At 37.3% G+C, this 25,399-nt stretch overlaps 1 protein-coding gene across 4 annotated transcripts in view; it reads right to left on the minus strand.

Moving 5' to 3' along the window:
• The window catches only part of ANGPT1 (angiopoietin 1), a 245,546-nt gene that overhangs the window by 73,019 nt on the left and 147,128 nt on the right, over nt 1-25,399 (minus strand). For 3 of the 4 annotated variants that reach the window (XM_037048391.1, XM_037048394.1, XM_037048393.1), the window contains exons 3-4: nt 20,743-20,864; nt 9,558-9,790 (exon numbers count right to left, since the gene is read on the minus strand). In XM_037048391.1, coding sequence (XP_036904286.1) covers nt 9,558-9,790; nt 20,743-20,864 — 355 coding nt within the window. The remainder of the gene's footprint in view (nt 1-9,557; nt 9,791-20,742; nt 20,865-25,399) is intronic. The other variant, XM_037048392.1, reaches the window with a different exon arrangement.

A 25,399-nucleotide genomic window follows, 5' to 3' on the forward strand; every position in this document is an offset into this window, starting at 1 on the left:
GAAATTTGAACTTCATAATACGGTGCAAAGTACAGAAACATGCTCATGTCTCAGTATTTATTTTTAGGTTTCCTTTAGTCCTCGCTACCTTGTGTGCCTTCCTAGCCAAAACGATTATCTGTCCTTTTACATGCAAGTTTCTGGGATGTGGGCAGACAATATTGTCCACTTTCACTTCCTCTTGCTCATTCTAGCCTTCAGCCAATGCAATGAGCCATATACTTCACCCAAACTCTCCCTGCAGAAGGTCATCCCAGTTCCAAAACTCAGTTCTCAGTATGTTTTTTTCCTAACTCGACTTTCTGCTTATTTGCACTTGAAGAGACCTCTCATGACAGCATTTTTTTCCCCTGCCATAACACGGCTCACCACTAGCTTTTCTTCCCTAATACTTTTTTCTTTTTGGACTCTGTTTATCTGTCCCTTAAAGAACTCCAAATTTTCTGTCTTTGTTATTATTTTGACATGGGTTCATAATCTTAGTACGTCAGTTCTCTGAAACTGTGCATAAACTTGCTTGGGGGGCTTGCACGAGATGGGAAAGAAAGGTAGCTAGTATTAATGGGATTCTGAAGCGGATCCATAACCTTCGAAGACTGAGTCGCTGCTTTATATGCACCTCCAGTGGCTTGACTTGCTGTAAGGCTTTACCACTCGTCTCCTCCGAGGAGACACCCATCTGTGTATGGACATCTAGATTTTGCTCCTGAATCTGACATTCCCATTCCCCTGCCTTACAGATTCTCATTGTCCCACAGTTACTGCAGTCAGTGTGCCCCATGCTAAACTCATTATCTTTCCCCCTTACACTTGTTTTTCTTCACACATTACTGATGTTACAAAAGCTCACCAACATCCCCTCAGTTACTCGAACCTCAGACTAGGAAGGTATGTTTAATTCTATTTCCAATAAGTCATTATTTCTTACAGATTCTAATTCTTTGTTCACAAATTCCCTGTCTACCTGCCTTTTCATTTGCCACTGTTTGATCCTGACCTCATTATTCCTCTCCAAGGAGAGCCTTTTGAGAATCTGATGAAAAGCTATATACCTTTCCTCCCCATCATAGAACAGTATTTAGTTTCCTCCATTAAAAGACTCCAAAACCAGACTCTGGGTTCGAATCTCAGCTTGGCAGCCATGTAATATTCACAAGTTGTTTACTTCTCTGTGCTTGGTTTCCTTATCTGGCATATAAGGTCAATAATAACACCGAGCTTATAAAGTTGTCGCTAGAATTAATTGAGTTAACTGAGATATGTAAAGGGCTCAGAACATCAGCTTGCACTCTCTAAGTACTTGCTAATATTTTAATAATGACAAAAAGACCCATCTTATTCCTCTGCTTCCAGCTAGTCAATTGTCCAATACATTGTTCTTACATTGTGACTGGGGTACATTTTCCACAATGCAAATGTCACCTTATATATTGCAATGCAAATTGCATTGCATTTTGCAAATTGCAAAAGGAATTTTCTACAATGCAAATTTTGTCCTTATATATTGACGAGGACTATTGCTTTAAGGGAAAAAACACAACTTCCCTGCTCTCCTTCAGTGTACCTTTCTAACTTTACCCCTCACTGCTCACCTACCTTTGATTCTGAGATCTAGTCTCTATATCTCCCCAATGCCCATCCTGCTCCCAAAACTCCTGGCGAATATGTACATTGTTTGAACTCTGAGTATACTCCACTTTCTTCATTTTGAAGAATTAGTTATTACCTCCCCATAAAAGCCACTCTGCCTACGTTTTAATCCTGGATCAACCTTTTCCAGCCATGTAACCTTGGGCAAACTACTCAAGTTTCCTGTGAAATTTATAAAATTGGACTCACCCATAGCAGTTTCTTCATACTGTTGTTGTGAAGACAAACTAAATGAATACACAAAGCTTAAGCAATGTCCGAATCCTAATAAGCATTTTAAAAAATCCTTTAGAAGCCTCTGCAGATGTTGGAATCTGCCCTCATCCTTCTGTCTCTGCCATGATTTCAGTGTTCCTCTAGTGTGTGTTTTGCCAGTGCCCTGGCACCTGGCTTCGCCTCTAGCAAACAGTTACAGAATGTAACTGTTTACTTTCCCCTCCACCAAATTCTAGTTTTATTGAAACTAAAGACTAAATTATATCTCTTCTCTCTTCCCATTGTTCTCAACAGTATCTGGCATGTTTAGGAACTCAGCAAATATTTGGTGAATAAAAATGGTTGTATATCCTTATCCCCAGAAGGAAATCTGGAACAGAACATTCACTGTCTAACTATTTTTTGAATGAATGGATAAATTCCTGAATCATATCTTGGTATAACAAGAGTATGCTCTGAGCTGATTTGGACAGTAAAAGAATCAGTTCACATAATTTTATGATGGAGCCTAAATGCCATTTTCTTTTTAAAATTACTTCTTGTTTTTTAAAATGCTTTGTTAGTAATTAAATTCGTGATCAGATGTCTGACTTATGTGTGCTCAACATATACGATGATGTGTTAATCACCTCTGAGCATAGACGACTGGTGAATGTTTGACAGTCATGATCCTCCCCCAAAGAAGTCCAAACCTCGTTTCCATGTCATTATCAATTTAAACTATTTAATTCCCACATCAGCTGTGAGTGGCCAAAAGCATGAGGCAGTGAGCTGAGCTTTGATGCTATGATAGCACTGAAGGCAACAGGCGATACTTCTTTAATGAGGCAATGTTCCCAAGAATAAGTGTGACCAAATGTTGGCCGTCAAAGGTTAGACGGAAATAAATGTTACCGCAAGTCTTACAAAGCAGATGTAATTCAGTTTGAAATGATCGTTTACTGAAGACACTACTATTGTCTGTTCAAAACAAAAAGAAGCAGCTCTGGTGAATCAGTTTAGAGAAAGTGTATATAAACCATACTTAGCTTAAATGACATAGATGTTTCAATAGGAGAAATTCTGTAAAACTAAATGAAAATACTCCCTACATGCAAAGATAGATTTATAGTCCCTGGACCAAACAGATATTTGGGGAAAGATAAATTTCTAGCCAACGCTTCCTAGAAATGCTTTTATCATATAATTTTAGTTACTTATAAGCACTGCAGCTAGATAAAATTAAAAACAACTATAAGTTTCGAGCATTTACATTAGTACATAGCTTAATGAGGGGGATACCGTCTGTGAAATGTGTCCTTAGGATATTTTGTGTGAACACCATGCAGTGCATTTACACAAAATTAGATGGTATAGACCACTGCACACGTAGGCCAAATGGTAGAACCTATTGCTCCGAGGCTACAAACCTGTAGCCTATACAGTCTGCAGACCTGTAGAGCATGCTGCTGCAATGAATGCTGCAAGCAACTGTAAGACCATAGTGAGGATTCGTATATCTAAACATAACTAAATACAGGAAAGATACAGTAAGAATATGGTATAAAGACTTTAAAATGATACCCCTGTATAGGGCACTGAACTACGAATGGAGCTCACATGATGGGAAGTTGTTGGGGGCATCAGTGAGTCGTGAGTGAATGTAAAGGCCTCAGATATGACTATTCACTACTGTAGACTTTATAAATACTGTCAGCTTCAGCTACACTACATTTATAGAAAATACTTTTTGCCCTGACTGGTGTGGCTCAGTGGATTGAGCACCAGTCTGTGAATCCAAAGGTCATTGGTTCAATCCCCAGTCAGGGCACATGCCTGGGTTGTGGGCCCAGTCCCCGGTTGGGGGTGTACAAGAGGCAACCACTTATCAACGTTTCTCTCCCTCTTTTTCTCCCACCCTTCTCCTCTCTCTAAAAATAAATAAATAATTTTTTTTAAAAAAAGAAAATACTCTCTTCAGTAGTAAACTAACCTTAGCTTACTATAACTGTTTTACTTTACAAACTTAACTTTTACTTAACTTTTCAACTCTTTTGTAGTAACCATTGAAAACACAAACACATTGTATAGCTATACAAAAATATTCTCTTTCGTTATACTCTTATTCTTTTTATAAGACTTTTTTTCTATTTTAAAACTTCTTTTCTCTTTTTACTTTTAAACTTATTTGTTGAGAATAAGACACAAGCACACCTGTGTCTACACGTGGTCAGGACCATCAGTGCCGCTCCCTGTCTTCCACCTCCACATCTTGTCTCACTGGAAGCTCTTCAGGAGCGAGCAACGCACATGGAGCTGTCAACCCATAACCACCATGCCTCCTTCTGGAACACCTCCTGAAGGACCTGCCCGAGGCCTTTCTTGAGGATGTGTCACTCTTTTCAGAAATATGTCTATGGTGGTTTGTTTGATTTGTTTCATTTTTTCATCATACATTTGCTTGGAAACAGATAATGTTTCCATAAACATTCCTCCCAATAATAAAACATTTTGGTGTTGAATTCATTTTTTTCAAACTTCTTAAGAAGCTTGTTGAGGTCTGCAAAAGCTTCTGCTAATCCTTGCACTGTGAATTTCTTTGGGGTTCTTCTTCGTCTTCTCCTGCAGTTTCCCTTTTCTCTTGCCTGTTCTTCGGCCACTGTATTTCTGGTCCAGTTCCAGGAGCTTCTCACTGGCCAATTCCTTAGGAGCTGCCTCTAGGACACCCTTGAGGTCATACTCATCCACAGCCAGGATGAAGTGTTTGCCACCTCGACCACAGTCTTACTGCTTTTTGTAACCTCCTCATCCACAGCAAGTACTTTCAAGTCATGGATGAACCTCTCGAGTGTCCTCTTCCAATGCCATTCATACACTCTTCGGTGACATCACCACAGCTCAAGCAAGCTTTCTGATGCAGTCATAACTGTAGTAATCCTTCCACAACTGCATCAGCATCTTCTCAGGGTTTTCCTCACCTGCATCAGTAGCCTGGGAAAGGTTCTCCTTGCAAGCTGCTATAATTCCTTGAACCATTAGTTGGATCAAAGAGATGGTGTTTAGACAGAAAAAAACCACTTTGGGATTGGGAGTAAAGATCCTCAAAAAACGAATAATGTCTGGCCCTAGCTGGTGTAGCTCAGTGGATTGAGCGCGGGCCTGCGAACCAGACAATCGCGGTTCAATTCCCAGTCAGGGCACATGCCTGGGTTGCAGGCCAGTTCCTGGCAGGGGCCAGTTCCCAGCAGGGGATGCATGAAAAGCAACCATACATTGATGTTTCTCTTCCTCTCTCCTTCCCTTCCCCTCTAAAGATAAATAAATAAATATTTTTTTTAAAAAAGAATAATGTCTGGAAACATCAACAATAAGCATAGTGTTGAAAAGTATGTTGTTCTACAAACGGTATGTTTCCATTTGGCTGGCATAGCAATTCAAGAGGACACCTTGGAAGAGGAACTTGGTCATGTAGGACTTTTTATGCCCTATAGTACCCTGGCAATCTATGCTTATTGATATGCTTGAAGGCCCTGGGGTTCTCACTGTGCCTGATCACAAAGGGTGTGAGTTTGTAGCCAGCCGGCAACATTGCCCCCAAGCAAGACTGTTAGCATAAAACCTAGAATTGGTTGGGCTGCCTTATAAATAAAAGTGCTTTCATACACCCATTTTCAGAATAGGGAAATTTCATCCATATTGAATATTTGATCTGGCAAGTGATTTTCTTCCACAATCAGCTTATCTGCAGTTTCCAAACATTCTTCAGCTGCCTTCGCATCAGCACTCACAGACTCACCACTCACTTGCACATTAGGTAATAAATAATGATTCTTGAATGGTTTAAACTACCCAGAGCTAACAATAAATTCAACATCATAGTCAGGTCCAGCCTTGTCTTTCAACAAACTTGTTGCTTTGGCTGTGATTACTGTGGTGCTTAAAAAGATATGCTTCTGGGTCTGGCCTTCAGTCCAGGTCATTAGAAGTTTCTCCATGTCTGATACAGGTCTTTTTAAAATTTTTGTTAGTTTTGTTGCCTTTAATGAAGTAGTAGATCCTTTGATAGCTTCTACCACTTTATTCTTGTTCTTCAAAGTCGAGGCTATGGTGGCCTAGGCATGCCTGACTGGTAAGCAATGAGCACCACGGGTTTTCCATTTTGGTAGTCGTCATTCACTATTAAGTTTATTTCTATGTCAGCCATTCAGCGTGGTCTTTTACTGGCAACATTAGCAGTGGATTTTGTATGATTATAGGATAAAATAAAACAACATGAGCTTAAATCAAGCACAAAAGAAAATGATGCAATCAAGAGACTCCACAAACACGCACTGTATGGGGCTGCTGCTGACACAACATGACATCCTATTTCACAGCAAACTTTTTTATAAATAGAAAGAGTACACTCTCAACTAATGATAAAGAGTACAGTATAGTAAATACAAAAACCAGTAGCATAGCTATTTATTGTCATTATCAAGTATTATGTAGTGTCATAATTGTATATGGTATAATATATTGGCAGCACAGCAGGTTTCTTTACCCAGAATCACCACAAACATGAGTAATGTGTTGTGCTGTGATGATGAGACAGCTACAACATCACTAGGCAATTAAAAATTTTCAGCTCCATTATAAACTCATATAACCACAGTCATATGGGGTCCATCGTGGACTGAAATGCCATTGTGCAGCACGTAACTAATCCTAGATAGGCACTGTTTATGGATAGACAGTGCTTATCCAAACCCCTTTTAACTCTTACTACAAGCTCATCAGTTAGGTATTATGATCCCACTTTAGAGATAAGAACACTGAGGCTAAAAGAAAATGCTAGGATGACAACAGACATTCTCTAGAGCATTGTATTCAAACATTTTACATGAAGAAAAATTTTACTTATAAATAGTACTTGATAAATTTGTGTTTAATTGAATCATGTTACTTGGAGGGGAAAGAAGTACCTAAAGCCTCTTTGCTTTTATGTGCAGCATCTAATTTAATTCTTCCCCTGCCATTGTGAAGTAGACCAATTTTTCTGACTTTATAAATGATGAAACAGCTTCATAAAAGTTAAATTAGTTGCCAAGGACAGAGAAAACTAAAAAAAATTCCCTTGCCTTGTATTACATTCAGGTTGTCTCTATAAATAACTGAGTCAAATTTGAACTAGAGGACCCTTAGGATCAATTAAAACTTTTGCTTTTTGAATTAAGAGATAGTTTATGATGTTTGGGGGAAAACTTTCGGAAGACTACTCTTTAAACCACATTTTGGAAAACTAGTGCATTTGTTGTAGTGTTCTGATTTAGGATACTTACATATATTTAAATTTAAAAGTAGAATGTTTATATATAATCTTGATAAATAATAAATTCATTTGATAAATAAAGTTTTGGTCATAGAAGTTTTACTTATGTGTTTTAAAAATAGAATAAAATAAAAGTTAATATTAGTAACTGATGTTTAACAAGTATCATGCTATTAATCATTTAAAACCTTTAATTTACCATAGCTAGGAACAATGAAAATAAAGATATTTACTGCCAGTGCCAGTGAAAATAAAAATATACAGAAAATTAAAATCTTGGCACTTTTCATTTTTATGTCTCATAAGAGCCCTTAAATGACCAAATATTTAGCTAGAATAATTAAGTGTGGGATCAGAGAAAAAAGAGTAACAAGAAGCAAACAATTCCACTTAGAGAAGAAGTGGAACTATGATAAGTAGGCAGACATATGAGCTCTGTGAGAATCACCAGGGCCTGATGCTTCTAACACCATGAAAAAAAAAACAAAACAGAATGACTTAACTCCATGTACTTTAAGTCTCAGGATGATAAGAGAAATATGTTTTCAATCTTTCCCCAAATGTATTTAGTTCAATATGAGAATAGATATATCTCATATTAATACTTAATTTCTAAATACTCATGAGCTCTATTAAAATTCTCTGGCAGAATCCTACCACACTTTCCTTTCAGTGGACTCTAACTCAAGGTTTTGGCAGGCTCTGACTCATTAGCAGGTTTTTTCCTTCCCAGTCACTTCTGAGCACACCCAAATGGAGCTCTGGGAACTCACTGTTTAAAAAAATTTTCTTTACAGAGACTATTCAGGGCTTGTTCTGACCATCTAAAGGCAATATAACTCAAGGTAACGGAGTATAGTAGAGATCACTTTAAAACAGGATCACTTAATGTGGAGTTGCCCTCCACGTCCATATCTGCACTTGAACGTATGGAATTGAGCTCATTTTTCATACAGCTCAAGTCCACTATTAAATTAAAGGAGCCTCCACTTTATGTCTAGTGCATATGCACACTGAACCATTATGTGAATGGCCACATAAGCCACACTTAATGACAATCATAACTTTCAGATGTAAGTGGTGTTCTCTTTCACTCATCACCCTTTACCATTCCATCTTCACTCAGAGAAAGGCTGATTAGCAAGCAAAACTACAGTAATGACCTTAAGCTCTCAACTTTGAAGAGCTCTCCTGAGGCTCAGGAGAGGTTCTGCTTGAAGTGGATAAGTACACGCTGGGGCACTGATTCAGTAATTGTTAGGTGGATGGATAAACAGATGGAATAATACGTTCTGAAGAGATGCACGCCTGCTATCTTTCCAGTGTTTAAACGGCTCCAGATATTCTAATGATACTAACATTCTGTATTTCCACTGTCACAAAGACACCCCAGACTACATATGCCCAGATGCCCTGGTAAGGTCTTTTCCACAGTGAACTAAGCATTAGTGATATGGACTTTATATATAAAGAACTGGAAAGCATTATGGTGAGTGAAATAAGCCAGGTGATGAAAGACAAATACCCTATGATCTCACCTTTAACAGAAACCTAAACAACAAAACAAACAAGGAAGCAAAATATAACCAAAGACACTGAAATAGAGAACAGGGGGACAGTGACCACAGGGGAGAGGGGAGGGAATTTCAGGGGAAAAGGGGAAGAGTTTACAGGAACAAGTATAAAGGACACATGGACAAAAACTAAGGGAGGTGGAAATGGGAGGGAGGTAGGGAGCACGGGGGGCGGTGGGCTGGAATGGGAATAAAAGACAGAAAACTGTACTTGAACAAAAATTAAAATAAATTTTTTTAAAAAGAAAACAAAACAAAACAAAAAACTCAAACCAAAACAAAAGAGTCTTAATAGGTCTCAATAAATACTTTTAAGAACAAAATTTTTCCTCTCATAAGAGCTTTTGGGAACTACTCTATTTCCTTTTCTTTGTGGGCAACTCTTGCCTCTCCCACCCACAAAAGAAGCAATAATATTAGTTTGAAAATGGGAGCCCTCCCGAAACTCTCCCTGTCATTCTGAACTGATCTTTCACACTGGCTAATTCCTGTCCTATATAACTAAGTATCTAACACCATAACACCAAATATTTGTCTGTGACAGTATCATAAATTTTATCTAAGGTAAAAAAGACCAAGAAAGAAAGAAGGAACAAGAAGTTTCTTTTAGAAAGATATTGTGAATTCATGAATTCAAACTTAGGCAAACACGCTCTAAAGTTAAAAATATGAGAAAATTGTCAGTGCAAACTTCATAAAATGCTTCCAAAAATAAAGCTGTTTTGCTTCTTTCATATAGCAATCAATGCAACAGAGAAAGTTACATTAAATATTGCTTCACATTAAATAAAATATTTACTATCCCAACGTGAGAAAGAAATTCTTACCACCTTCTTTAGTGAAAAGGTTGACGAGGTTACGCACTGTGTCCGTCAGCTCCAGTTGCTGCTTCTGAAGGACACTGTTGTTGGTGGTAGCTCTGTTCAATTGTTTCCCTAGTTCTTGGATTATATAGGTTTGACGAGTAACCAAGCCTTGGAGAGTTTCTTTCTCTTCCTTCAAGGTGTCCAACTCTTCCTTGTGCTTTCCCTCCAATTCTAAGATTTTATGTTCTAATAAACTATAAGGAAATGAAGATAGGATTTAGTTTTCAAAATGCTATATGTAAAATTGTGATTCAACCAGTTCCTGAGTTTATTTCAAGTTAGAAATTTAAGGTAGATATTTCACCATGGGAATATTTTGAGAGAGACTACAAACCTAATTTATATCCTAGGGGTGTATCTTATAGCCAGAGTTGATGACTGGGACCCAAACAATTACAGTTTGGACAAGTATGAACAAAATATCAAAACTATTTTATATGTACTTTGCTTCATTCATTTGGGATTTTTTAAAGCATTAATAGTGATTAAATTTCACAACAGTTCTGTTGGGTAAGGGAACAGCATGTCAGCACAGAAACCACAAGACCAGGGAAGGAGCCATGTAAAAATCACAATGAATTAGATTTCTTGGGATTTTTGATACCTGGTCCCCTATCATAACCACTTGCTTACTTTATCTCTCAACCTAAGCTTTGCAATGAGGCCTAAAAGCACCACAAATTCCCAAATCACTGCATAAATGGTTCCAAAAAGGAAGACCACAGGTTGGTCTCACAAAAGGACTTGAGATGCTTTGCTCAGGGTGATGCGGTCTTCAACCCAGAACCTTCCTTCTCTCAGAGCACTTCAAAGGATACTCCTGTTGCAGATTGCACATTAAAAATGACAGTGAACGCAGAAGCTCTCTTGGACCCTAGCAACTGACTGGAAATAAAAAGCATTTACGTTTTATAGAGTGTATAATGTACTGGTATTCCTCAGAGGAAACCCTTATTCACTTTTCTCAGTTCTGTTTTCAGAAGGTTCAACCAGTCCTTAGTTTATAAGGTGCTATTCAAATGTAACATACCAGACCGGGCACTTAATTTACCTTGGAAAAATAGAGCACTGAATCATTTCTATAAGTTTTCATAAAAGGGACACTAGGGAGTGTTTTAAATTTAATACTTAAATAATAAAGAATAGAGCATGTTTGAAGAGCCAAATTTTCCAACTCCATGTAGTGAGAGACGAGTTGGAGTACCTGATTACCTTTTATGCCGATTAAGTGTGAAGAGAAGTGCTCATGGCCATTCCAGAACCTTGCCAGCGAATCTGTTCTCCAAGAGAATGTGGCCCAGAATGTGGCGGGAAAGTGCTGTTGAACCAAGCCTAAAAAACACCTGGATGCTTCTGAGTATGAGAGCCTGTTAATTTCCATCTTTGGTACTGTGCCCGGATTCACATATGAACATTTCACAGTGAGACCTGGTAAGGGCAGCTCTGTGACTTGTGCAAGACAAGAAAAGCTATGCTTCTATTTTGATTTGCTTTCATTCTGCAGGACACCAGCAGTGAAAGGAGCACTACCTTGACTGACCCTTCAGCAAATTCAATTTGCATAGATCTAGGGTATAGTGATTTGGGGGAAATCTGATGATCCTTCATATCTTTTAAAATGTTTTCTTTGGAAATGAAAAGTTTAGACAAGGAAGTCAGAGCAAGATGAAGGCCAGTCTCTCTAAGGAGTAGGTACGATTCAGAGCCCTTAAGCATTTTCTTCTGTGTCAGTCACTTGCTGCTGGAGAACTTGGTGGTTAAAAAACAAACAAAACAAAAACCCTTCTCTATTGGTTAAAAATAAAATTGAGTTTATTGGGTTTATCCCATCCAGGGGTTAAGCAATTAGTGAACTTCTGTGGATGTCAGAAGAGATTTTCTTTGTGTCTATTAATATTTGGCCTTCAGATCTGAGAATTAACCATAACTGATACCTAATTCATTCTCAGGTTACTTTTGAATTATTTTTCTTTCCCCTAGGATAATGATAAGATACAAGATGTCCATAATACAGAGTCAGTTGACTTATAAAAATAAAAAAAATGTCTTTTAAATTCAGAAGTTACAGTATACTACCAAGAAACCTCAGGATTAACTATTAAATTGACAATGTAAAGATCAAAATTTGGATATATTACTAGTCATATACTGTTAGATGAAAATTCTGAGTTACTGCTTGTTCCTGAAGTAAGATGAGCATTGGCCGTTCACTTTTCCTACTCAGTAAGTAACACTGTGGGTTAGGGAACCACATGCCATCCTTATGACTTGGATTTATTACTTTCTAAGTGCCAACAGTGCTTTCAGCACTGTGTCAAATATAAAACAACTCTATTATTCCTACTCTAAGGATTTATTTTTAGAGCAGAAACCTCAAATAAAACAGCAACAGCTATAAAAAACTTCTATTTCAGATATAATACTTTAAGAAATCAATGCTTTCCCACTTTCCACTTTCGATGCATTTCTTGTTCCAGAGGATGTATAAAGATGGCCACCAGCTGAGATGTCAATCAAGTTTCATCTCTTTTGTTTTGTTGTTGAGGTTACTCTGAAAAGAGCTATGATTAGAAAGTTCATTAAAGAAGTCCTGGTGCCCCAGAAAACAGTTTTGGACACTGGTAAAAGGAATATACACTTAGCATGTTAGAAAGAACATTAATCTTTATAATTTACTAAACACCCTTTAATGCACTATGACTAACAGGTATTGAAAGACATCAGCATAGCTGTCATCTTAAAATAGATATTCGTGTAAAGAAGGGGCTGCTTGTGCAAGTAAGAAGTGTGCTCGGCATCACAGACATCTTACAGAATGCAGAATTAAAACATGCATAAAAAATAATATGCATGAATACTACAAGCAAATTGGAAACCCATCACAATGTTTTCCTGAATGACAGGTCTTCCCAGTTATTTATCTATTCTCATCATTTTTCTCACCTCATGTATTCACTGGGAATCACATGGATAACTTTTTCATTCTAGTAATTGTCTACTAAACTTTACTTATAAAATATATCCTTTATATTAAAGATCATTTTTAAGCTTCTTCAGGCAAGACTGGTCTCTTCTTTACTCTTCTAGGGTTTTTTTTGACACTATGCATCCCTGCCTTCTATCTTCTCTTCATACTTGGCTTCCAAAAAACTACTCTATTTTCTTTGCTACTTCACATCCCTTGGTTATTATCTACTTGGGAAGCCAGCCCTTTGTCCCCACTCTTTCTAAACTGGTTTGAATCCAAAACTTTCTTGCCAGAAAAATTCACATGCTATCTCTACTTATTAATTCCATCATTGCAATATACCATTATAATTGTGTAGCATTTTAAAACTTTTATGGCCTTTGATTCACAAAGTAATACAATGATATAGACTGAGTAGATATTATAAGCCCCAGTTTATGGGTAAGAACCTAAAAACCTTGTCCAAAACTGTGCACATATTGATTCAGAACCAAAACCAAAAGCCACGTCTTCTACCCCGTCAAACTAGAAAGCTTCCCACAACATCCCAGTGAGGTGAAAACTGGCAGTAGAGTCTCATCTCTTTGATTTAGGACAAAATTATCTCTACCTGCTTCCACCCATTTATATTTTATAAAGAATCAAGTCATCATTTTAACATCATCTCCTTAGTATTTGTTGCTCTCCAGCTGGTTATTCTGAGAGTTTGTCTTTCACACTATTTCAACCTATCTATCTTTTACATGTATAAACAACACATGTCTTAGCCAAATCAGGTTTCCTTTTTAATCTCAACTGATATTTTCTTAGCACCACTCTGCCTTAACAGTTTTGCCATTACATTGAATTTTCTTACTCAACAGATCAATGGTATCCCACTTTGTCCTGAAGCCTTTCATGGGTTCTCTTGCATTTTCCCTATTCAGGTCTGTTGGAAAAGACCACTTCAGACCAGCACAGATACCTCTATATGCAGAGGTTGGTCTGAAGGACATTATAGCTCCATTGTCCTAAAACTAGATAAGCAAAGTAGCCATATTTCCTGGGCTGGTGGCCTTTGGCAAAAAGTTTAGTTTAGGTTTATATGCATAATTGAAAACCTAGATGCTGAGTCCATACTCCAACGCACAGTTTTTTAGAGTGCATTCAGTATTTTTATTAGTTAAGATTTCCATTGTCAAGTCTTTGAGAAGCCTAGATTACATAAACAATTTTTATTATGATGCATCTTTTAGAATTAGTATTCCATGGACCAATAGTTTAAGAAACTGCACTTACATCTTGATACACAAACTGAGACAGAAATCTAAAGACAAGAGTTTCTCATAGGATTCTCCATACTTCCTGTTTCCCATCTTTCTGGAAACACTTTGAGAAGAGACACATATAGAATTTTGGCACTTAACCTCTAGCTTGAGGCAGAGGTGTACTTTAATGAAGAATAAAGTAAACAAGATAGTATAGGTCTTGAACTTCAGCAGAAGTTTCTGAGTGTATACAAAGCCTTATTTAAAGTTTTGGTTCATTTTTCCCCTCAATCCCACCATCTGCCTTCTCCAACATACATTATTGGAAATATTTCAAATCATTGAACACATCTTGAAGCTTTCAGAGAAAAAGCTTTCTCTTTCAAATTGTTTCCCACAATAGAGTCCTTAACATAGCAGCCAATGAATTCACAGCGGTGACAGCTGCCTAAGCTCTGTGTGTGTAAATATAGCTCTTAAACAAGGAGGAAGATGTTAAAAATATAGAAATCTTCTCATTTTTATCTGTCTGAGCCTACTCACTGGTGTTTCAATTCTTAAACTCTATTTTTAATATATAAAATGTCCACTTGTGTTACAAATACAATTTTAGAAAGTGATTATCCCCTATTTAAATAAAAGTGTAGTAAGTTCAGGTTAAATTTATACTTTCAGTTTATATTTGTACAGAGCAAATTTCCTCTCAAAATATGAAGTTAAATATTTTTGTAATTCAAATGAGGACAGAAGTGTAGATCACTACAAGTAAACATTGGCAGACAAATGTTTTAAAGTATGGGGTAAATAAGAATAAGCTAAATATGTTTTAGAAGCCAGAAACCCAGAAGAAGAAAAAAAAGATATAGCTCACGACATAAAAATGTGATATGTCTCTAAAAAATAGATTAGACAACATGATAGATTACAGAAAATATTTGCAACATATATGAAAAACTTTCAATATTCGTTAAAGAGGTTATATGAGTTGATAAAGTAAAGATAAGGCTAGTCACAGATAAAGAAATGCAAATGGCCGTAAATATGAATAGATATACAAGCTAACCTTTCAGGCAGAAGAGAGTAGTAAGATGGCTAACAAGGTTTGGAGAACTTATCAAGTACATGCACACTTGAGGAGAATGTAAAATTATAGTACATCTATAGCAATGAATTAGGAATAGCTGTATACAGTTACATGTGTAATATATCCATGATAAATTGTTATGAAGTAGAAATGAACTCAGCATTTAAAAATAGTTACAATCTACATACATTATCATATAAAGATATACTTGCGCATGTGTACAATTCTATAAGGGGGTGTGTTTGTGAAGACACACTCTCTATACACATGTATATCTTAGTATTCTTGGAATAAGTCTGAAAGAGGAAGCACTGAACTGTTAATGTGTTGATGATTTTTCTCAGGGGGTGGTAGTGGTAGAGGATATGGAATCAGGAAGACTTTGATTTTCAGTTGTTTCCGTATAATTAAATATCTGGATCGAGTTTGTGTTACTTTGTTTGTTGACCAGAAAGACGTGGTGAGCAGTTTGGATCTAAAGTGGTCTGGGAAGATGCTCCCTAGAGATTTAAAAATTGGGCTGAATTAGTGAACCTCAGAATGTGGATTGATAATTTGGGGTTCCATGCAGTGAGCTTTTGGGGATGCAGAATAGTTGTTAAATGTCATCTATGCTTTATCTATGTGAAAAACAATTAATGTATTTGCGATATTTAATGCAAACTATGTAATTTGTGTTTTTCATTAAAAACATTTTTCAGCCACATCTGCCTGTGTGTGTGTGTGTGTGTATGTACATAGAAAATACATTTGTTGGGATAGAGTTACTTGGATATTTACTAGTTCATCATTCATTCACCATTCAAAAAGTACTAAATACTAAATATACTCTCTGTGGAGAATTGTGCCTAAGAGCATGAAGACAAAGATAAATAAAATAGTCTCTGTGTTCCAGAAGTTCACACCTAATAATAGTAGAGAAACAGATAAGCACCCACACACACACACACACACACACACTACAATGTGATGGGGTAAGGGAAATAATGGTGCAAAAACAAGGTATAGTGTTATAAGTTGTCATGAGTAAGTCTATTTGTCAGAGTCAGAGAAGGGGTCTTGGAGGGGGTTGTGTCTGCAGTAACATCTGAGTTTGAAGGATGGGAAGAAATGTGTGAGTTTAATAAAGAACTACAGGACATTTCAAGTAAGTCAAACATCAAATACATCTGAAATAACATCAAGCTTTCAGTGGGACACTAACAACTAGAGTACTGAACACTTAGTATGTGTGTCAGGCACTGTTGCCAGTGCTTTATAGTCATTAACTCAATCTTTCATCAACTCCATTCACTACTCTTTTTATCACCCCATGTTACAAATTACAAAACTAAAGCACAGAGAATGTAAGTAACTTGCTCAAAGTCACACAAATAATATGTGGCAGAGTCAGTTTTAACACGATTGAAGAAAAGTGAAATTTAGGCAGTCTGGCCCCAGAGTTCATGTTCTTAGCTATCAGACCAGACTTCACAAACTTTCAGAAGGCTTGTAGAAGTAAGGCTGTAAATTAGGATTATAATGATCATGAACTGTGAACTCTGATAAAGAACTTGAGTTTCTTCAGGCAGTATGGAGCATCATTTGTGGGTCAGGCAGATGCCGTCTGAAGATTTAAAAGTTGGGCTGAATTAGTGTATGTGGTACCTAAACAGAAGGGGAGAGTGATCTGACTTGCATATTAGAAAGTGGGATGGGGCGGTGCTCCGGGGAATAGGTTTGAGAGACATTAAGCCTTAAGGCAGAGGTCACTTCAAAGGCTAAGACAAGAATTAATAGTCTGAGCTAAAAGATAGTAGAAATAAAAATAACAGGATAAGTTGGAAAAAACATGTAGGAGTGAAATCGACAGCATCCACAGTCATTCATGAGCTGTGAGGAATCAGGGAAAGGAAACCATTAAGGCCCCGGATTTCCAGTTTGGCTGAGAGGTATGTTTCACTGTCATATTGTAAGGTTAACAAAATTTAAGTGAAAAAAAGTTATATAAATAAAATTCATTTTTAAAAACACGAGAGGAAAATGTTCCATTCAATCAGCATCTGTAGGTGCTCCGTTTACAATTCTATACATCTACAATGTATAGAATAAAGTAGTTTAAATTTAAATGCTTTTCCTTGATCCCTTAATCAATTCAACTTAATCTTTCTAGCTTCTAGCTAGAAAGATTTTACTTTAGTACTTTCTAAAGAATTTATCAAATGGAAGACAGCTTTAATTAATAAGACTGTGATTTAACTTTTTCTTTCTTTGGACAGATTAAGTACAAAAATATCAATATTTTATTACACCATTACAATACATTGTTTCTAAGGTATAATTTAGTATCTTGAAATTATATACACTTCAATAACTTAAATTAATTAACATAATAGCTTCCCATAAACTCCAGCTAGAAGATAGATGAGACTTGTCAAAGAACCTCAGTGAATTCCTAAGGTAAAATAAATAGTTTATATTTCCTACTCCAGTATTAGGAGGAATAAATAATGATCTATGTAGGAATATGCCAAAAACAACTGGTCTACTCCTTTCCTCAAATTTATACTTGTTTGTGTTAAGAGGATAACTTGACAACCACATCAATTAATCTTGAAGCTGCATCATGTTGGAAAAATATTTTTATAATAATTAAGACAGAGAGTCATCATGCACTTGAACCCTAACATTGCCATACACTCGCTGTTTGGTCATAGTCAAGTTACTTGACCTCTGTGAACTTCAAGTTTGTTTATGTGTACAATGAAAATACTAATAAGTGCTTTGAAGAATCAGTTGAAGGATTAATATATTGTAAAGCATATACTGTGTTAATACACCTGACACAGTTGTTAACCCGATATGAGGTAGCAAGGCGGCAGACAGCTTTGCTAAAACTGTTGGAACGACCAGCACATGTGTAGTTTTGCTTCACTCTGGATGGTCTTACTAAAGATTTCCCTAATCCTCACTCTGTATATTCAACACAAGCATGAAGAAAAACCCAAGTGCTCCATCTTTGTATACATGGAGTGTTGATTTCCCTTCCTCCAAATCCTAGTAAGGCAGAAGCACTTCTTCTGGCCTATTTTTTTTTCACTTGGCTGTGCTCCCACAGTGGAAAAAGTTGGAGTTAAGTTAGAGATGGGCAGGTGCCTTGAAATCTGGTCAGTTGACCAGACCTTTAGATCAAAAGATCCATTTACACATTTGGCTCAGCTGAAGGAATTTGCATTATGACATCTTTCCCTGTTTATCTCTTTTCTTATTGTTGTGAGCAGAAGTGGCAGGAAACATACTGGGGGAATCCAGTGGAAGTTGACAATGACATGTCAGATTTTGTGGTCATTATCAACACCTTTGTGCAGGGTAAATATTAATATTTCCCATTTCTTGTGTCACCCATACCAGACTGTTAGGAAAACAAATAGTAGAGCAAATGTTGTTAAACATGTTCCTGCTTTGTGACTTCTGTCATTTAAGGGATAATGAAGTGATTCTAATGAGGCCAAAGATTCATTTTCAACCTTACAAGTGATGCATTTAATTTGTAAGGATGTAAACCAGCAAGGCCTTTCGGCATGATTGTACAGTATAATCCCGTTCATAAAATATTCCTCCTTGTTCTGCCAAAGTGGTGAACATTCCTAAGGGCCAGCTCACCCTGCTGGTAGTGGAGACCCCATCGTCCTCAAACTAGTAAGTCACACACCCAGACACAACCGCCGCATTCCTCAGGGAGGAAGCAAAGCTCAGTTTAGATAATCCCCTTTGCAAAGTGTACTGCTAGCTGAAACAAACCTGGCTGTCTAAAGGCATATTGTTCCTACATTTCAGAGATGCCTCAATGTAGGAATAGCTTCTTTTTCATTTGGACAATTAAGATTCACTCATGGAATAGGTAGGAATGATCAATAAGCTATTTAAAAATATATAAAACAGCTTCATATTTGACTTTGACCTTCTATCCACTTAAATGAGTTGAGGGCCCACACTTCTTTGTTGTTCTAGAAAGTGCTTGGCAAGGTTGCTCTAATTCTATTTCCCATATGAAAATAAATAATAGCAATAAATAGAACAGAGAAAGTATGCGGTGTATCACAAGTACGTACCTTGGTTTCTATAAAAAAGAAGACTTTTTAAAAGTGGTCCATGGAAGAATATCCCTGGTTTAAGAACAGATGTCCCACCAACACACCACTACACACACTGAATCTTTCAACAGGAAGACACAGATAACTACAAAAAAATGGCAATGCTAGGAGACATGGCACACAGATAGAAAAACACTCCCTGGAACCACATGTGAGGTAATGTCACAACTGGGGGTCAGAAAAGAAAGGGGTGCAGAGTAGGATTAAAGATGCATATTTTTGTCAGCATGAGCCCAGAGATAAATTTCAAATGAAAACATAAATTCCTTAATTTATAGTGAAATACCTCTGTTGCTGGAAAATAGAATGGTTAAAGTCCTTGGAAAATATTATTAAAAATAAATGGTGTGCTTTAACAGGAACCTAATCAACAAAACAAACAAACAGACAAAATATAACCAAAGACACTGAAATAGAGAACTAGCTGACAGTGACCAGAGGGGAGAGGGGAGGAAATTTGAAGGGAACGGGGGAAGGGTTTACAGGAACAAGTATAAAGGACACATGGACAAAACAAGGGGGGGCATGGAAACGAGAGGAATGTGGGGAGGGCTTGGGAGGTGGGCTGGGATAAGAGTGAAAGGCAGAGAACTGTACTTGAACAACAATTAAAATTTAAAAATTTAAAAATAGAAAAAAACTGCTATATTTACACAATGAAATACTACATAGCAGAGAGTAAGAAGGAGCTCCTACCCTTCATGACAGCATAGATGGAACTGGAGAACACTATGTTAAGTGAAATAAGCCAGGTGGTGAAAGAGAAATACCATATGATCTCACCTATAAGTAGAACCTAATCAACAAAACAAGCAAGTAAGCAAAGTATAACCAGAGACATTGAAATGAAGAACAAACTGACAGTGATCAGAGGGAAGGAGGCAGGGTGATAGTGGGGAAAGAAGGGGAAGGGGCAAGTCAAGGAACATGTATAAAGGACCTACGGGCATGGACAACAGGGTGAGGATTGACTGTGGGAGCAGGGTGGGGTGGAGCAGGGGAAAGCAGGTGGGAAAAAAGTGGGACAGCTGTAATTGAATAATAAAAAGAAGAAAAAAGAAATATTAAAAATAAATAAATAAATAAATAAATAAATAAATAGATGGTGTGATTCATACATATAAGAAAATCTGAATTTTCCTTAGAAATTAGAATTCAAGGAGGGAGGAATTCATCAGCAGCAGACATGCACGTGCTTGCTGCTAGGAGTAGGACTCCTCCCACAGGCTGGGGCACACAGAGAAGACTTTTCTGCCTGAGCTGCTGTGGGTTCGAACCTGGGCTTAATTTTACTGATGGAGCAGAGTGAACAAGTTTTAAGTAGTTTCCTTTGAAAGAGAACATTCCATGTTGAGAACTCCATGGCAGGATGAGATACCAGGTGTCATATCAACAATCATGATGGACAAAAAAAAAGTCTAAAATGATCTAGAATTAGGATAGAAGGAATATATTTTTAAAAAAGAAAAGAAGAAAATATGAACATGAGAAGGGAGAGAAAAAGAGAGAGACAGCTTTCCTTTATTTTTATATTCAAAATTAATGTGGCTGGCTCTTTTTACCTTCTTTCCTTCCTTCCTTCCTTCTTCCCTCTCTCCCTCCCTCCCTTCCTCCCATCCTTTTTTTTTGCAAACCACTTCAATTTTTTTAAGAGTACAGAGTTGAAAGATACAAACATCATGTTTAAATATTTTTGGAATCCAACAATCCTCACCTGTTTTTCTCGTGAATCTTTAGGATTTCGTTTGTCTGTTGAAGAAGTTGCTTCTCTAGCTTGTATGTTGATAATGAATTCTCCAGCAGTTGTATTTCAAGCCGAGATGTTTGATTTAGCATCTGAAGTTAAAGATAAAAATATTTCAAACTTCCATCACAGAGAGTAAAGACAATTATTTTCATTTTTAAAATTTGGCTCTGTTTTCTTTTAAATTAATATTTCCTCCAGAATATTTAACTAAATGGCCTACATTCTACCAATTAATGGTTTACATATCTGTTAAACATTATATTCATTTAAGATTGAGGTTGTAATTGAATGAGAAAATTGAGTTGTTAAATCTATTTTCAAATTTAAATTTTGTGTCCTGAATTTCTAGACTATTTCACTATACTAGTTGCTTTGTATATATTATCACCAATATTTACAAGTGAAAAAATGAGTATTAGTATAGGTTCTTAAGATATTGTGTATAATTAAGAATAGATAATAGGCCTGGCTGGCGTAGCTCAGTGGATTGAGCGCGGGCCTGCGAACCAGAGGATCGCGGTTCGATTCCCAGTCAGGGCATATGCCTGGGTTGCAGGCCGGTTCCCTGCAGGCCAGCTCCCAGCAGGGGACGCACGAAAGGCAACCATACATTGATGTTTCTCTCCCTCTCTCCTTCCCCTCTAAAGATAAATGAATAAATAAAATCTTTAAAAAAAAGAATAGATAATAGGTATGTAAAATATGCTTGCCTGGATCCACCACTTTACATAAACCAATTAGAAATGTGCAAACAGCTTTTGACATAGTTTAGCCATATTCATGATTACACATTTGTTGAACACCTATGTTTGGTTATGTCAGACCTTGCAGGTGTCATATCATTTCCTACACATGGCCACCTGTTGAAGGAGGAATTATGACCATTACTTTACCAATGGGGAAACAGGTTTAGCAAGAGACAAATCCATACAGGAACTCAGGGAAGAGCTGGTTTTCAGTTCTAATTCTAATGATCTCTACAGAAAACTAAGGAGAGTCAAACTACCCTATTCTGGGTCTTCACATTAAGAGAGGGAGTAATCAGGAACCCAGATCACAATGAAGATAGACTGTGGGTATCCTTTCAGATCACTACACTGGGTCCTCTAGAAACTGCAAATATTCAGCTCATCTGGAATCCTAAGACTCACATTGCTAGTTAAACTTCACTATACTGCGAGTCTGTGATCTGTGACCTAAAACACAATCCTCCTCTGAACAAAAATCACATACTCTAGTCCTAGAAGATGCCGTCAAACTGTGTCCATGCCCTTGTACCTCCCCATCTCTGTCCTGCCCCCACCCTTCTTCCTTAAGAGAGGTAAAAAGGGTAAAGAAGAGGTATAATTGGTTTTGAAAGTTCCTCATGTCACCTGAAAATGTTTGCAAGCACATTTTTGCTACAACTGCTTATTGAAAGGGACCTGGAAAATCTTCTGGAGGGTCAGTATTGATGTCAAGTGTCTTTGTCTAAAAATGTCACCATCATGCTCTCCTACTTTTCTGTAGCAGATCTAAATGTATGTCAGATGCACAGAGAAAACCTTATAATAATAGACTGACATGATGCAGGCTGGGCCTGGGCTATAGGGAGTTGGGGAAGGAGACATTTTCAGGGGAGTGGGAAGGGGACTAGGGTGATGAGAGAGGCAATTACTTCAGTGGCAAAGCTGAAGGAGGTGCCAAAAACTCAGTAATCAAGATAAATAATATTTTAATAAGACATTTTGAAAGGTCAAAATTAAAGCAAAAGATCCACATTAAACATAATATCATTTTAAAATAAAAAAGGATCTGCCTCTGGATATGTATGTATAATTCAGTTTCTCATCACTTGTTCTCCCTCCCCTCACCCTAGTCCCAGTGAGGGTGCAGCATAGATGGTGGGCAATAGACAAGAGAGTAGTGAGATGGGGTGTTTGTGCTTTAAAAAAATTCAAGGGCTATGATTCATTTATACAATTGCCCTGGCTATGGATCTGAAAGCCAGTCTAACAGTTACTAAAGCCTATCAAACCTTCTATTGGTGGAGTGTTTTAGAATTTAAAAAAAATTGTTACCATTCTGAGTCATTTCATTGAGGGAAAACAGGAGCAAAAAGATGTGGGATTTGAAGATAGAGTTAGGAACAGTCCAGAGGAAAAACTGGAAGAGAATATAAAGACTGAATACACAAAACATAACTTTCAACTATTAAACATATTTTTGTACAAACCAGTTACTTGTGTATTAACTAGAATCATAAGTTATCAAATAATTAAGTAGGGAATGAGACAGCTGTATTTTTCAGTGGCAGAGGTTGGCACAGAGAAGACTACTTACTGAATACACAAAAAGTACATTGTCTCACTGAATTCAGCATAACATATGCCATTAAACAAAATGTTTTCTCTCTTACTCATCAATGTCTCTGATTACGCTTCCTGATATCTTCAAACACTAAAAAATTTATTTTACAAAGGACAGAAGTTGTTCTTCTCCATGTCTGAGAGAACACTAAGAAAAGAATGAACTGATCCAAAATTAAAGCTGAAGTTGCCTACGTTACCTTAGATGCTATCTTAGATGCTAAGATCACTGTAACTCTAGAGACTACTACAGCTCCTATTTTTTCTTTACTTTATCCTAACTCTAATCCACTTGCTACATAGCAACCAGACTGATCTTTGTATAAACAGGTCATGCTATTTCCTATGTTAAATCTGCCAATGGCTTCCTTTCGCAATTAGAATAAATTCTGAAGTTCTTAGCCTGGCCTACAAGGTCCTATATGCTCAGGACTTGACCTACTTCTCTTGACCTTACTCTCCTTGTTTTATTTTGTTTTTAAAGATTTTTTTGTTTATTTATCTTTAGAGGGGAAGGGATAGAGAAAGGGAGAGAAATATGACTGTATGGTTGCCTCTTGTGCATCTCTTGCTGGGAACTGGCCCGCAGCCCAGGCATGTGCCCTGACTTGGTATCGAACCACAATCCTCTGATTTGCAGGCCCACACTCAGTCCACTGAGCTACACCAGCCAGGGCTCCTTCTTGTTTCTTATGCTTTAGCCATATTGGCTTGCTTTCTGCCACCACAACATGCTGAATTAATTTCCACCTCAGGGCCTCTGTGTTTGCAGTCTCCCCTGAATGGAATGCTCACCCCTTCCCAAATACACTTCTAATTTCTTCTCATCACTTGGGTCTTGCTCAGGGGGCCCCTTCCTGGCCACTCTCTGTAATGTATTGCCCTCCATCAGTTCCCCTTGTTTTATTTTTTATTATATTTTATTTTTATGGAATCACCACTATTTAAAATCAACCTGTTCATTAATGTGTTCGCTATCTTTCTTCCCCGTGAGGACATCTGTACAAAGGTGGTACTGCTCCACGTGGAACTCTCCAAATCTCCAGAACCAAGCACAGGGTCAGAGCTATTTGTTGAATGATAGGCTAGACAACAGACAGTGAGTTGTTCAAGTTGAATAATGCTCAGAGAGAGGGTAACAGGTCATGTGACTACCAAGCCAGACTTCGGTGACAGCCTAAATCTAAAGCAGCATCTGAATGTGGAAGCGGGAAGCTTGGGGAGGGAGGCAGTCTCTGAAGTCCAGGCTAAGTGTCAGGACATCTCAGGCTAGTTTTGACAAAAATGCTAATGCCTTCTTCTCTTTCCCCATCGCCTTGATCCAATAGCTGCTTTATTTCAGCTCTCCGTACTGATATTTTAAAATAGGCCTGAAGTTCCAAAGTGAGCAACTGAGAGAACTATACAGGAAACTATGATAAATTGACCACTTTCTTGCCTTGTGTCTATGGAACCTTCTGCTTACAATAATCTAAGTGTTCCATTAAAATGACAAAAGATATTTACTTCTTTAGCCTAAACACATTCCAAAAGCTCATCTCTGCAAAAATGATAGAAAGAAAGAAAGAAAGAAAGAAAGAAAGAAAATATGAAACAAAACCTCACTAAACAATTTCAAAGCTTAAATATTCCAAATATACCAGACAATAAAATACAAATTTCTAATTTCTCAGTGAAAGTGAGCTAGAGAATTTCAGCCAGCTTCCCTTTAATACTTTTAAAGTGCCTCTCATATTTCTTAAAAGGAACATCTCTCACAAAAAAATTATTCATCTGCATATTAACTTTGAAATCATCCTTGTTTGTAGGTTTGTGTTTCCTTTTACTTTAATCATGTTTTTCAAATGAAAAATATAACACAAGTTATGATGTCTTGGCAATTAGATTTTTATAGAAGAATAAAGGCTGATGAACATACAAGGGATGAGAGTTAGGAGATCACTGTCTTACCAAATCAATGAAATACTTTATTTGGTCAATGATGGGCAATGTGTTTACTACTCTATGGGTTATTCACTAATTCCCAAGGGGAAAGTAGGTGATTGGGATGAAGAGATATGGAAGCTTCTAACTAACCTTAGGTTAAAATGGCATCACTGAGAGGATGGCAAGCCAGCAGGTGCACCCACTGACGAGGTGTAATAGGCAGTGACCGAGACAGCCCTACAGAGTGCCTCCACTGCAATGTTCCTCTCAGTCTAATTGAGCCTGCATACAGGCCTAATTTCCAACTTAAATAAACCATGGGCAATGGAAGAGTTAATTTAAAAGCATCT

This window comes from Sturnira hondurensis, unplaced genomic scaffold (genome assembly GCF_014824575.4).
Source record: "Sturnira hondurensis isolate 20B ecotype Veracruz unplaced genomic scaffold, ASM1482457v3 Scaffold0006413, whole genome shotgun sequence".
NCBI lineage: Eukaryota > Metazoa > Chordata > Mammalia > Chiroptera > Phyllostomidae > Sturnira > Sturnira hondurensis.